At 33.7% G+C, this 13,083-nt stretch overlaps 1 protein-coding gene across 1 annotated transcript; it reads right to left on the reverse strand.

Moving 5' to 3' along the window:
* Positions 1-254: 254 nt before the first annotated feature.
* On the reverse strand, positions 255-11,170 carry LOC111047170 (serine/threonine-protein kinase hippo). Its single transcript, XM_022332846.2, has 8 exons — positions 11,071-11,170; positions 10,193-10,405; positions 9,453-9,571; positions 8,791-8,953; positions 6,505-6,593; positions 5,746-5,820; positions 3,428-3,619; positions 255-368 (listed from the first exon to the last, which is right to left on the reverse strand). Exons 1-8 carry the CDS (start codon positions 11,168-11,170, stop codon positions 270-272), a joined length of 1,050 nt encoding a protein of 349 aa, XP_022188538.2. The 3' UTR covers positions 255-269.
* Between the last annotated feature and the right edge of the window lie 1,913 nt (positions 11,171-13,083).

Here is a 13,083-nt window from a genome sequence, read left to right on the forward strand (position 1 = left end):
CCTTTAATAACGAGCAGGTGAAACCCGTGCTTCGCAACTGGTATAAATTACAAGGGTAAAACATATTTTTGTATACTGTACTATGATTTGTGATCTATAATATAATAAGTAAAAGAATTGGCTAATACACGTACGGGATAGGAAATTCACGAATGACGCATCATCAAGTCTGAATTACTATACTGATAAACATGACATTTTTCTTATAGATTATTAATTTACCGAGTGTGGTTTTAGGCCTATTTTAAATTCTTTAGGATTTCAGTAGGTCAAGTTTTCAGTTTCTCAAGTTCATCGATTTCTCGCTCCATTTCCGAGTCTAAACTGGACATACGACTCTGAAGCTCATCATAGCTCAAGAACTTTAGCTGTGGAAATCAGAAACAATTTCAACAATCATCACAATGATGGAAAGAATAACTGAGGGAGCTAACCGTGGGTGAAATACCAAATGATAGTTTCTGCAAATTACGAAATTTAGGATAGTTTTAGCAGATTTTTCACGGCAGATTGTCAAAATATATAAGGAATGGTTGAGCAAAATACTTTTTCATATAAATTGAGATTGAGTTGGGAAAAAGAGCGAAAGCAACATCATAGACAACAGTAAATAAACTTTTACGAGAACAAATTTACAAATGAAGTGCACATTTCAAAGTAGGTACTAATCTGGAAACAAAAAAATCAAGTATATATATATCGCGAGTTCAATTTACAGCTCAAGCCGTCTCTCGCATCCCACGCCATCTCACTATATCCATCCAATCTCCCTCAAAAAATCATAGTACCTTTTTAAAACTTGAAACTGGTATTAATATGTTGAATGTGAATAAAAATATAAAAAAGAGTACAATGATTTTTTAATTTGCAGATAAATAAGAGTAGCCCTCACCAAAATGTTAATCGTCTTGATAGGAACTAATTTATGCATTAATAATATAAACTTCAATTGAGACACAGTATACAAACTAGTAAAAATAACTACATGCGACGTAAGGTTGGAAATAATAATTTCCTGAAACAAAAAGCATAGAGAAAGCAGCTATTCTACAATAACGCTCACACAAACACATAATACAAGTTAAGTTAGTTGTACTACAAACTCCAAGCTGTTAATTGCATAAGACAGTTGATTGAATATTGCCGAGAAAGGAAGACATTACAAGTTTATACATAGGTGCAGAGTTTATAGGTAAAGTTAATTTGCGCAGGATTAAGCCACTGCAATTTATAAAAAATCAATCTGAAAGTTAATTTGGATACACACTCTAGTTAATGCAAAAGTTGAGGGAAGTTCAATGCTATTGGTAATAAGGTTTAATTGGGATTTAATAGGGATTGGTAATAAGGTTTAATTGGGATTTAAGGTTCAGCTAAAATACCATTCTTTTGTTACTATTGTTAAAAAACGGCGAATTATCATTCGGTGAAGTTCTATTCATAGTTTAGTAAAGTATAACCTCATTACACCGGATTCTGCTTAATTGGGAAAATTTAGGCACAGAAACAGTTATATCTCTATGAAATAATTGTATGTAATTCAGCTAATACTATGTGGATAATGAAATCAATATTATATTGATAGTATGCAAACAATGAAATTAATTATTTATGAGTGAAAAAAATAGTGTGAATCAAGACTTTTGATTGTTTTGCTAAGTAACTAAGTTTATTTCTAGTATAGCCCTACAGTTAAATGGGTTTTCATCAACTTGGACTAGCCTTGGTCCCAGTTCGTTCAGGTTATTGAGGTTCTACTATATTATTGAATCGCTGCACTTCACATTCTACCTGTTAGATTAATAACTAAATCACTGAGAACTAAAACACATGATAGAGAAAGTTTAATTGTATTGGTTAGTAAGGTTGGTTGGTTGGTTGATAGAACTGTTATGGGAAATTTAATTGTTCGGTTAGCAAGGTTGGTTGGTTGATTGAATAACTGATAACAAATATAATCGTTAGACAATTGTATCAGTTGGTGAGATTGGTTTATTGAATAACTGCAGTCCAGTGAACAGTTATAAGATGCTCAGTACTATAAAATAATGCTTAGTGAGTATAGTGGAATCTTAGCAGCAACCCAATAAAATATTCCAATTGTAACGGTTAGTAAGGTTGAATTGTTGGATCACGGCAAAATAATTGATCCGCTATAGAAAGTAGAAAGTTCAATTGTATCAAATGAATGGTTGAATCATTACAAACTAATAAAACAGTCAAGTGTAGTTCAATGGCTTAGTAATGTTGGATGTTTTGAGTCACTGAAAACCATTAAATCCGTTAAGGGAAGTTCCATCACATTCCATCACAGAATTGATATAGTGAGAGCAATTACAAACGTTAGAGGATACTCCTTTCGATTGTATAGGTTAGTTGAGTTTGATTGTTGAATCATTACAAACCAATAAATCCATTAGTGAAATTTCAATTCTACCTTTTAGAAGTAAATTTGATTTGGTGCAAAACAGTAAAACCATTGGGTGAAGTCCACATTTATCGGTTAGTAAGGCTGGAAAATTGAAGAATTGCAAACTGTTAGGTAACGTTCTATTCTACCGGTATGGAAAATTCGTATGTTTGCCATAAAATATCTAAAAAACTTCATAAAAATCTCATGTTTGCCATTTAGCAGCCAGGTAACGAATAGTTTTATAAAAAAGGCAATAATGAAAGAAAAATATAAAATGGTACTTCAAGTTGATCCTCAACTTGAATGTATATAAGGTATTTTAAGTTGATACTCAACTTCCTGCCAATCTATGCAATACCTACACTGAGTATTTTTTGCCATTTCAATTCAAATTCATAAGTTGAAATAAATAAAAATATCGGTGTCATTCAATAATTTATTGGTGCATAAAATGTTTCAATTCATGAGAGCTATTTTTAAATGAAAGACATGAGAGCTGTGACATTTGAAAAGGTTTACATGAGTTTAAACACGTTAAGCACTGATGAAATATTCAAGGGTACTGGATAATATATATTTATTTCATTTCAACTTATTGATTTGGATCGAAGAGGCGAAAACTACCCAAAATAGTTTACTGCCTTGTTTAGGTTGGCAGGAAATCAATTTGATCGATTGTCAAATTAGGCAAACCACTGCTAACTCAATCATTAGTATCTCCAGATCGTTTAAACCAATATTGAAACCAATATTGGTAGCAGAGCAATTGTATCGGTTTGTGAGGTTGAATGTTTGAATCACTGCAAATCATGAAAATATTTAGGGAATGGATTATATTGGTTGATAAGGTTGGATGGTTCAATAAGTCCATAACCAGTATAGAGTAGAATAAACCAAAATAAAACCAGTAAGCCCGTTTGGGGAAGTGCAATTTATCGGTTACTAAGGATGGATGACCGCAAACCAGTTCTAGCGGTTAGTAAGGTTGGATGACTGCATCAGACCATCACTCACAAATTCAAAGTCGCCCTCAATAAATGCGGAGGGGAAAACAGGCGGATTTTCTCGGGTGGGGATGAGCGCCGGGTGCGGCGGGGGTGGAGGCGGCTGCGGTTGCGGGGGCGGTGGCGGAGGCGGTCGCAGCGCACTTCCCGAAATGGCGGCCATCATCCTCTGCTGCTCGGCGGCGCTGATTCCGGGCGACCTCTGCTCGGGCCCAACAAAAGCATGCCCAAATAAAATTAAACGCAAAAAATACTATACAGGTTGAGCTAGCTGAAAGTTATTCGTGTTCCCATGAGAAGAGCCCAAGCAGAACAATAGGCGGTCGGAGTTTCTTTCATTCAAGGAAAGAGATGTTTTTGCTGGATGATGTCCACATAAGCTTTCACTTGTGAGTGGGTAATGAGATGATATGTCATGATTGAAATAATGACAAAGATTGGAAATATTTGGTCATATTTTACGATCCTGAATTCTTCATTCAGAATCATTATGATTCTAAACTTTATTTGCAAATTCCATTATATCACACAAGGATGGCTTTTGCAAACTACAAGCTATATCCCTTGTAAAGGCTTCTTTTGTTCTTAATTTTCCAGTCACTCAATAAATTGCGACTAAATCTGACCAGTATTATCAAGGGTTTATCAAGGTCTATCAGTCACCTGAAAACTGCAGCTGAGGCCGAACTATTCTATTTTAGATACCCAGACTCACGTAAATGCAAGTTGGGTATCCACCTCACCTCACTTGATTCACAGTCAATATTGATTTAAAATAGTGCTCTCACTGGGAAAGAGGCACTCACAATATTGTAACACTTATTTATGATGAGAATTCGCTCTCGTATTGAGATTTGGATTTTAAACTTTTTATCCTTCCGGCAGTCGCGCTGTTGTAAAAAGTACAACGGTGTCAGTTTTTTTGCTGCACAAAATTATTTAATGGGGTGGTGTCAGTGAACGAGTCACCTATGCATACCAAAACTTTCACCCCATCACTCCACTGAGTTTCAGTATAAACCGAGCAATGGCTCAGTCTTTAGGTGCCATTTAGTCGCGACAGTGCATAAGTCGCACTGTGCATAAGATAGGGAAAGACTGTATACGGGGACTTTAAACGAACCAATAACATAGAATAAATTGTTGGCTTTGCTTGATGTACCTTATTGGGCTATGAAATGGTAATCATCCAAATGTTCATAGGTTTATAATCATCAGAACATCCAAGCTCTACACCTCATTGACAACTCTAATACAGTGAGAAGACTGAAAAGGAAGAAGCCTACAGATCTCGTTTAAATGTAGTGAGAGTGATTCTGAAAGAAACAGTGCATGGGCATTGCTCACTTAGACTGTGAAGGAGTGAATACCCCTTTAATGTCAAACTTAAACGTATTAATTTAAGCTAGAATTGAACTGTTCATTAACCAAAGTGTTAGATTGCAGTCAAATTACAATAAATAAAAAAAAATGTTCATAGGCGTAAAATAATCCAAGAAGATGGAAAAAGTAATTATACAATTAATTAATATGTTTTGACAGTAGAGTACATAACACTTGGAAAATGGGATGTTGTACAAAATACAACATGCGACTGCTCGTGTGATTGAGTAGGGGGCGACTACCGGAAGGTTAATGATAAGAAATGGTTTACCTAATGTTTAGGAGACTGTCAGAGTATGGAAAGATTCTCCTCCGATTGAGTTACTTAGCGAATAAGCATATGGAAACCATACAACGCGACGAAAATGTAATTTTGATTCAAGTTGAAAATCATAATGTAAGTTTAGAATCATAATATTTTTGTAAGTTTAGAATCATAATGTATCATTTCAATCAAATAACTTAATAATCAGGAGACTGGAAGTCATTGTTGATAAACGAGAGCATTGTGATGCCCATTACAATGAATTGTGGGTGTTGAAGATGACTGGTGTTAATGAAGTCATGGAAAGATTATAAACATGGCTATTTGCCACATTATTCTGTACAGATGGTAATTTTTCACTATTTATGGCAATGTTAGTGGATGGCAGTTTTGACCACTTGTAATCACGAAATTGTGAATGACTTGATGATAATGATATGATGAAAGAATGAAAGCAGAAAACTCTGAAAATTAAATTGTAGCAGATACATGATACTTTTGTCAGCACAGATACTTTTGAACCTTTTGTTACTTTGCTCTACTCCAGTAGGCCCCTCCTGTGTATTTCATTAAAAAAACAACTAACAGCCCAGAGACAAATGCTACTCAAATAATCGACAATAGCTTTACAGAATCAAAAGTAAAGTGAACAAAGTAGGAATACTACGAGTCCTACTTACTTGATTTCCCACATTATTCTGTACAGATGGTGTATGACTAATATTTGCTACTGAAGATACTGGTATTTGATCATCCTGTTCAAAAAGAAAATTCAACTGATTTAAAAGAGTTCAGAAGTATATTTCTCCAATACATAATCTATAGTCGCTTTCTACTGAATATGGGACTTCTCAAGCAGATTTCTTTCAAGATTTGTAGCCGAAATTTCCAACAGAGAACAGAATTATAGTTATCAAATTGTTATGAATGATCTATTAATTTATTTATCAGATGATTTTAATAGTATAACTATAGAACTACAGTGGCAATTTTAGTAAGTACATAGAAGAAATCATTTTCAATGAATTTTTGAAAATTAATGCCTGAAGCAAACCATATTATTCTTGACACATCCAGATACGGATTTTATTTCCGATAGTTACATCTTCTCGATTTCATTTTATTTAAAAAAAATAGATTGTGTTTCATGCTCCAAAGACAGAGGGGATCTTAGATATTGAGCCTTTTTAGTAGAAATGTCTTTTTTGAAAGGTGATGCTAACATGAAAAAATTTCAAAACATTCTACCATCTTTCCGAATTTTGTCAAACCTGTCCGAAATCTTAATGAGTAGTTGATTGATGTGGACATTCGGACTAATATTTGCGGTGATCTCCGCTTAGGATCATATATCCTAGGATCATGTATCTGGATTTATTTCAATTTTTTCCTCTACACCCTAGCTGGTTAATGATAGAGAATCGTTCCAAACTCTTTACCTTATAGTCTTCAGCCTCCTTCTTATCAAAGTGGTCCAGAAAAAGAGGTCGATACTTCTTTCCAGGTTCACCAGGGCCTGTATCGTGTCCTGTAAAAAATAAGCACCATTTAAAAAAGTCACTAAGATCCAACAAATATTGTTCTAGCGGTATCAACCATTCTGAAGAATGTAACTTTATTTTTTTAAATAGGAAGGTGGTCATGCGATACATGATTTCAATACTGAATTTCAAGACTAAATGAAAATGGCGGAAACCGCACATCGATATCTCAAACCGTTTCCAAGATATTGGCATTATTAATAAATACCACTTATTTATTGCATTTTTGATTTACATGGTATTGATTAATAATGTGAATCTCTTCGAAACGGTTTGAGATTTCGATGTGCGGTTTCCGCCATTCATTTAGTCTTGAAATTCCGTATTGAAATAATGTATCGCATGACCACCTTCCTACTTAAAAAAAAATAAAGTTATATTCAAATTGGTGATCCAAAATGGCGTTCCAGATTTTTAAGGTCATAGTGAAGTAGTATTTTCAATTTTAGTAGGATCCCCAATCACACTCACCGTCAAATTACTTTTGTGAATGAGATATTAAGCCGTTCTCGGACTTTTCACCGACTCTGTATTAAGTAGGTATGTATGTAGTGCGATATACATTGATTCCCCCCAAAACCTGATACAAGCTTTTATAAATACGATTTCTAACTTATTATAATAATTTCCATGACCAAGATTGTATTATTATCTCAAAGACTACCATTCTTGTATGCCAAGGCCCAAATCCTATAAAGAAACTCAAATTGATAACAGCTAGATACATGTATCAAATGTGAACAGTATAAATATATAGATTTCCGATGTATAAAGGTGCATACAGATTTACGCGACGCGAACACGAGCAATTCACTTTTAATCAGCTGATGCCAAGCTTTTTATATCTGTATCTTACCGTTTCTGTACAAATACAGTTATAGATTTAAAGATATTGTACAGAAACGATAAGATACATGAAAATCATGTTTTTGGACTCAGAGGACCTTGAAACGTATAGAAAACATGAAATTAGGGTACTTTAATTTTTTTGGAAAGCAATACCTTCCTTACATATGGTAATAGGGCAAGGAAAGTGAAAAAAAACATAAGATATATAAAAGCATCAGTTGATTAAGAGTGAACTGCTTGTGTTCGCGGCGCGTAAAACTATTCGCACCTTTAGACACCAAAATAATGAGAAACAAATAATTTGTGACTAACTTATAGTAACATTAGTACACGCTAGCGGTACGCAGTGCCGCATTCAACGTTAATGCTAAAACATAATAATGGCCCATATGAATAAAACCAGAGCAAATGCTCATGAGCAAGAGCATGCAGCATAAGGTTTTGCTCATGAGCAAAAGGTAGAAGCAAAAGCATTTGCTCATTTTTATATGAATAAGCTTTACCTTATACTCTTACCTTATGCTCCTTAACACTGGAGCAAATGCTCACGTATTCTAAAGATTTTTCATCAGCTGATTCGCTTTTGTAGCCTTACTTTGTTTTTATAGCTCACAGAAGCGCTAAATATGCAAGTAGGGTGCACCACTTGTGTTTGCGTCGTCTGCTCTGTTTTCTATTTATGAATAGAGTTTTAGGTTAGTTGAGTTTAGAATTTTAAAATAATAGCGTGAAAAAATGTCATCTCTATAATAATCTTCAGCATATTCTTATAATATTAATAGCCTTCTTATAATCGTCTACACTCTCATCTTCTTAAATGCCTATTTCCTATTTTGTGATGGGCTATCTTCATATCTTTTGTATTTATTCTTTTGTAGGGATAATGGTGATATATATCATGGTTGAATCTAAAAAGAGTTTTATAGTTCTCAACTATTGGTTGTGATCGTATCTGGTATAGTTTCCTCTTCCTCATACAAATTAGTTGAGTCATTTTACTATGAGCAAAAGGTGATAAGCTGCTCTAGACTAGACTCACCTTTTTTGAAGCATTTGCTTCAAAAGTTGAGCAAATACTCTAGTTTATTCATACAATTTTGAGCAAAAGGTTTTGCTTACGTTTATTCATAGAAAATGAAGCAAATGCTCCATATTTTAAAAGTATAAGCAAATGCTCAACTTTATTCATATGGGCCAATATCAGCACTGTTTGAAAATTTTTAGGATGGGAATTATTACTTCAAGGTTTGGGCTGAATAATTATACTAATATTAGCACTATCTCTCATTATTATCAAGTTTTTGGATGGAAGAAACATAGAATCGAACAAATTACTTTTCATGGTGGATTCATCTTCTGGATCACTATTAATGACCATGGTGCCAAGTTCTTCAGCTAAGGTATTGGACCGGTCGGGCACAAGGGTTCGGTCAGCAATCAGCGTTCTATCACAGGCAAACTGTTTCATCGTCTTGCTATCGACGCCATCCTCTTCATCCTATTCGAGCACAAAAACACGCACTTCTTTTTACTCAACATCAAAATTTTTGATTGAAATAAGTTGTGCAATTGAACGATATTTGATGGGTGAAGTATTTAAATATAATCTCTCTTCAAAGGGAACGACTTATATAAGGGAACGACTTAAAATATAATATTAGATAATTAATCAAACCAGTGAATAATGCTCTATATCAATAACAATCCAAATATTATTAGTCATAATAATGGAATACTGGTCATCAAGGCAGAACACAACGAAAAAGGCATTGATAACACCAATAATCATTACACGTTGTTTATCATGGGCTTGATCAAATAAACATGAACTTTTTTAAAAACGTATTTCTTCAGGGCTTCTTAATTTGTTAGTTGAAAAATAACAAATTAATAATAACTTAGTAAAAAAAGTAATAACTTACTTGAAGCATTTTCATTTTTAAACTAAAATGGAAAAATAGCGGAGTTCATCAGATGGAGATAATTTGATTACTTACACTATCACCGTGCGATTGCTTCAAAGCACTTGATGCGTTCGTCCTACAGCTTTGGTTTTCTCTGATTTCTCTAGCTTCAGCAATCATTTGACTAAGAATACTTGGTTGTTTAGCATTTCCTGGAATTTAAAACAATTTGACTAATTTCATGTGGAAATCGCATGTTCAAACGATGTATCACCACAAATCTATCACATCCACAGACACATTCAAAGTTCACAAATTATATAATTTATAAGTTTTGGATAAATTGATTAAAATAATATTATTTCAATTGATTTTTGAGTAGAATTCAATGTTGAATTATTATGTTTAATGTTTGTGAATGTTAATTGATGTTTTGAAAAGACCATTGCTCAATTGTATGTGTAATGCAAACTTGCATTTTATTTGATTACAATAATATTATTGGAATGGCACAACAGGATTGCTTTTGCTAGAACCTGTTTCATTTCCAAAAATTGAATGAGTTCGAATAATCAAACAGTTGAACTGCAAAATGAAAACTGAAACATTTTGAAATCTAAATAACATTTATGAAAGTATTCAAAGGAAATTTTTCGCCAAAAATCCCACACTCACTATTATTTACTGTATGTAGAAGATAAATAGCACCAGAAATAAACAATTCCAAATTTTCGAAATGTCAAATTCAACATGAGAATTTGAGCTGAAAATTTACACCAACTTCTACAAACGGAAATTACAACAACAGAACCTGAATTCATATTCCTGCTCACCAATAAATTCGTGTCTCAACATTTCGGTAGCAGTCGCTCTTTCCTCGGGGTTTTTGACTAAACACCTACTAACAAAATCGATGAACTCCGGAGACCACTGGTCAGGCTCTCTGAAAGACGGCGGAGGTTTGGTAGGTATCATGAATATGGCTCGCATAGGATGAATGTCACCGTATGGAGGTTTCCCTTCAGCCATTTCCAATGCCGTAATTCCTTCAAAACGATCACAAGTGCAAAATGTTACATATTATTCAAGTCACCAATCTGTAGATGGACTAGATTAAGCTGGATGGTAAACATAATTTTTACATTAAATTTTATTGCACTGTATGGCATAATTATGAGGAAAACGCTACTAACTATTGAAGCAATTTTCAACTCAATCATTGAGGTTGACATTTTCTCAATCTTTAGGTTTGTAACTGTTGAACACAAATATTCTTCATCGATAAAGTTATCAAATCATTAACTTGATAAACTTTAGCTGTATACTCTAAAAAAATTATCAAAACAAATCAATTCGACAACATTACATCAAACACAAATTTATGAAATGCTCAATTCTATGAGGAAACTCTTTTCTATGAGGAAATAGTCAATTCAATTGTTGTAATGACGCTATGGACATAGCCAGATTCAGTGGTAAAGAATTCCAAGAATGATTATTATAATATCCCAAAAATAATCAGACACCCAAAAATAATATCATCAATTTTTTCTTGAATTGATTGTTTGAGATTAAAATCATTCATGAGATTATAATTATTCAATTTTATTGAATATTCTTATCTATATTTCAACATAATAAACTTATTCAAATTAATTTCAACTACATCAGCATTTTTATTGGGATGTAATCAGTGAGGAAGCTAATTTACCTAAACTCCACATATCCGCTACACAATCATAGCCTATTTCTTGAATAACTTCTGGCGCCATCCAAAACGGTGTTCCTATGACTGTATTGCGTTTCGCCATTGTATCCTGCAGCACATTCGATACAATTGATTAATTACAATAATATAAAGAATTACAATATTAGAGATTAATTTTATTTATATTACATGATTTGGTTAACAAGTTCAACAAAGAAGCATATAAGAGATAAAGATGAATAATAGTAACATAAGAGAGTTCAACTATAATAGACAATAAGTATCCTGTGAAGTAATAGGATGAGCTCTAACCTTGAAGTTGGTTTTTTTTTGGAAATGTTGGTTTTAGACTGCAGTTTGCACTACAAAACTGAAGCAACATGAAAGGTTTCCATTTCCGAATACCTTAATTTGAGTTTATGTTATTTTCCACAAAATTCAAACACTGAGGACCCGGCCACGCAGAGAGCGATCTGCTGTCCTAAGCTATATATTATTATTTGCTGCGTCAAGCCACATATTTTGATCGGAGCTCAAGTGGCATGCAGCTTGTCAGCATAAATGCATTGTAGCACTCGTCAATGATATATGGACATACCTCAACCAGTATCTTTGTCAATTTAAAAACATTCTATAGATCCCACACAGCCTGATTTCCTCTGGGATGCAATTAAAACACTCAAGTACAGCATAATACGATTCTTTCTCTAAAAGTCTGTGAATCGGCAACTGGAACAGAGATGAATCGTCTCCTCGAGTTTGAGCTGAGTGACTGAAGCTGTTTGCGTTAAAAAAGCTTCTATTCCTATGAACAAAAAATGTAACTACTTCAAGGAAGTAAATTGATGGAACCGTAAGAAGTTGGAGTCGTCTAAATATGGGCTTACAAGAGGAAGTAGGATCCTCACCTACAAGAACTCTTTTGCATTATAAAACTTATGTAATGGTAATTTTCACCCGAACCCCACAACAAAATGCAAAATTTTATGTGATAGAAAATATCCATGATAAACCTTTAAGGCTGTCATCTGCGTATAATACCAATTTACCATCCACATTTCAGGGCAAGTCATTGATGAATACCGGTATGTTGAAAAGAGTGAGTCCAAGAATCAAACCCTGAGGTAAACCCCCGTTAAACTCTTTGCCATGCTGAAAAAACTGAGAACCCTCAGAACCTTTTCTGCAAGGGAACTAAGAAATGGCTGTTTGAGATAAACAACACTTTACTTTGATTTTGAGGAATATAAGAATAAGAATAAGAATGATTTTTATTCCTTTAGTGCATACAAACAATGCTATCGGAAACGTCAAAATATACATTATAAATACATCATAATAAAATAACAGAATAATAGAATAAAAGTTTCATTCCATTCAGGACCCAAACAATACTATTGGAAACCTCTATTTAAGGTTTCCTCCATATATGTCAATAAAACAATAATATCAAGAATAAAATAATCCAACGTACATAATGTATCATTTAAATATAAACACATAAAAATATAAAATACTTCAGAGTACTATCACGTATGTTTTCCAAAAAATGATTCTCTACTGGCAGCTGGAGGAAATGAGAAAGCGAGTATAGTGGGAACTGTAAGAGAAGGTTTTCAAGTTTTTGTCGGAATACTGTTAAAGGCAAGTTTCTGGCTGAGTCTGGCAGAATATTAAAAAGTTTCAAGGATAAATGATTAGGACTAGTTAATACTTTTTTCAGTCTTGTGTAAGGTACATCTATTTTTGTCTTATTTCGTGTATTATGGCTGTGGATGTCAACTCTGCATCTATATGATCCTATATCCTTCTTTACTTGAAGTAGGAGTTTGAAAGCTACCATACTGTAAACTGTCATAACTTTTTCCTTTATAATTAATGGCCTGCAATGCTCCAAATACGCTGCACCTGATATAATTCTTATAGCCTTTTTCTGTAGTAAGAACACTCTTTGCACATCCGGGGCACAACCCCACAAGACCAATCCGTACATAAAGACACTCTGAAAAAAAGCGA

This window comes from Nilaparvata lugens, unplaced genomic scaffold, assembly GCF_014356525.2.
Source record: "Nilaparvata lugens isolate BPH unplaced genomic scaffold, ASM1435652v1 scaffold2891, whole genome shotgun sequence".
NCBI lineage: Eukaryota > Metazoa > Arthropoda > Insecta > Hemiptera > Delphacidae > Nilaparvata > Nilaparvata lugens.

Bases quoted from the DNA above. Each gene is read 5' to 3' on its own strand.
- LOC111047170 (XM_022332846.2), bottom strand. From the start codon at position 11,170: ATGGCGAAACGCAATACAGTCATAGGAACACCGTTTTGGATGGCGCCA. The intron at 9,572-10,192 runs GTGAGCAGGAAT...TTTAAATTCCAG, and splicing joins GTTGAGACACGAATTTATTG to GAAATGCTAAACAACCAAGT. The intron at 3,620-5,745 runs GTAAGTAGGACT...GGGCCCGAGCAG, and splicing joins AGAATAATGTGGGAAATCAA to AGGTCGCCCGGAATCAGCGC.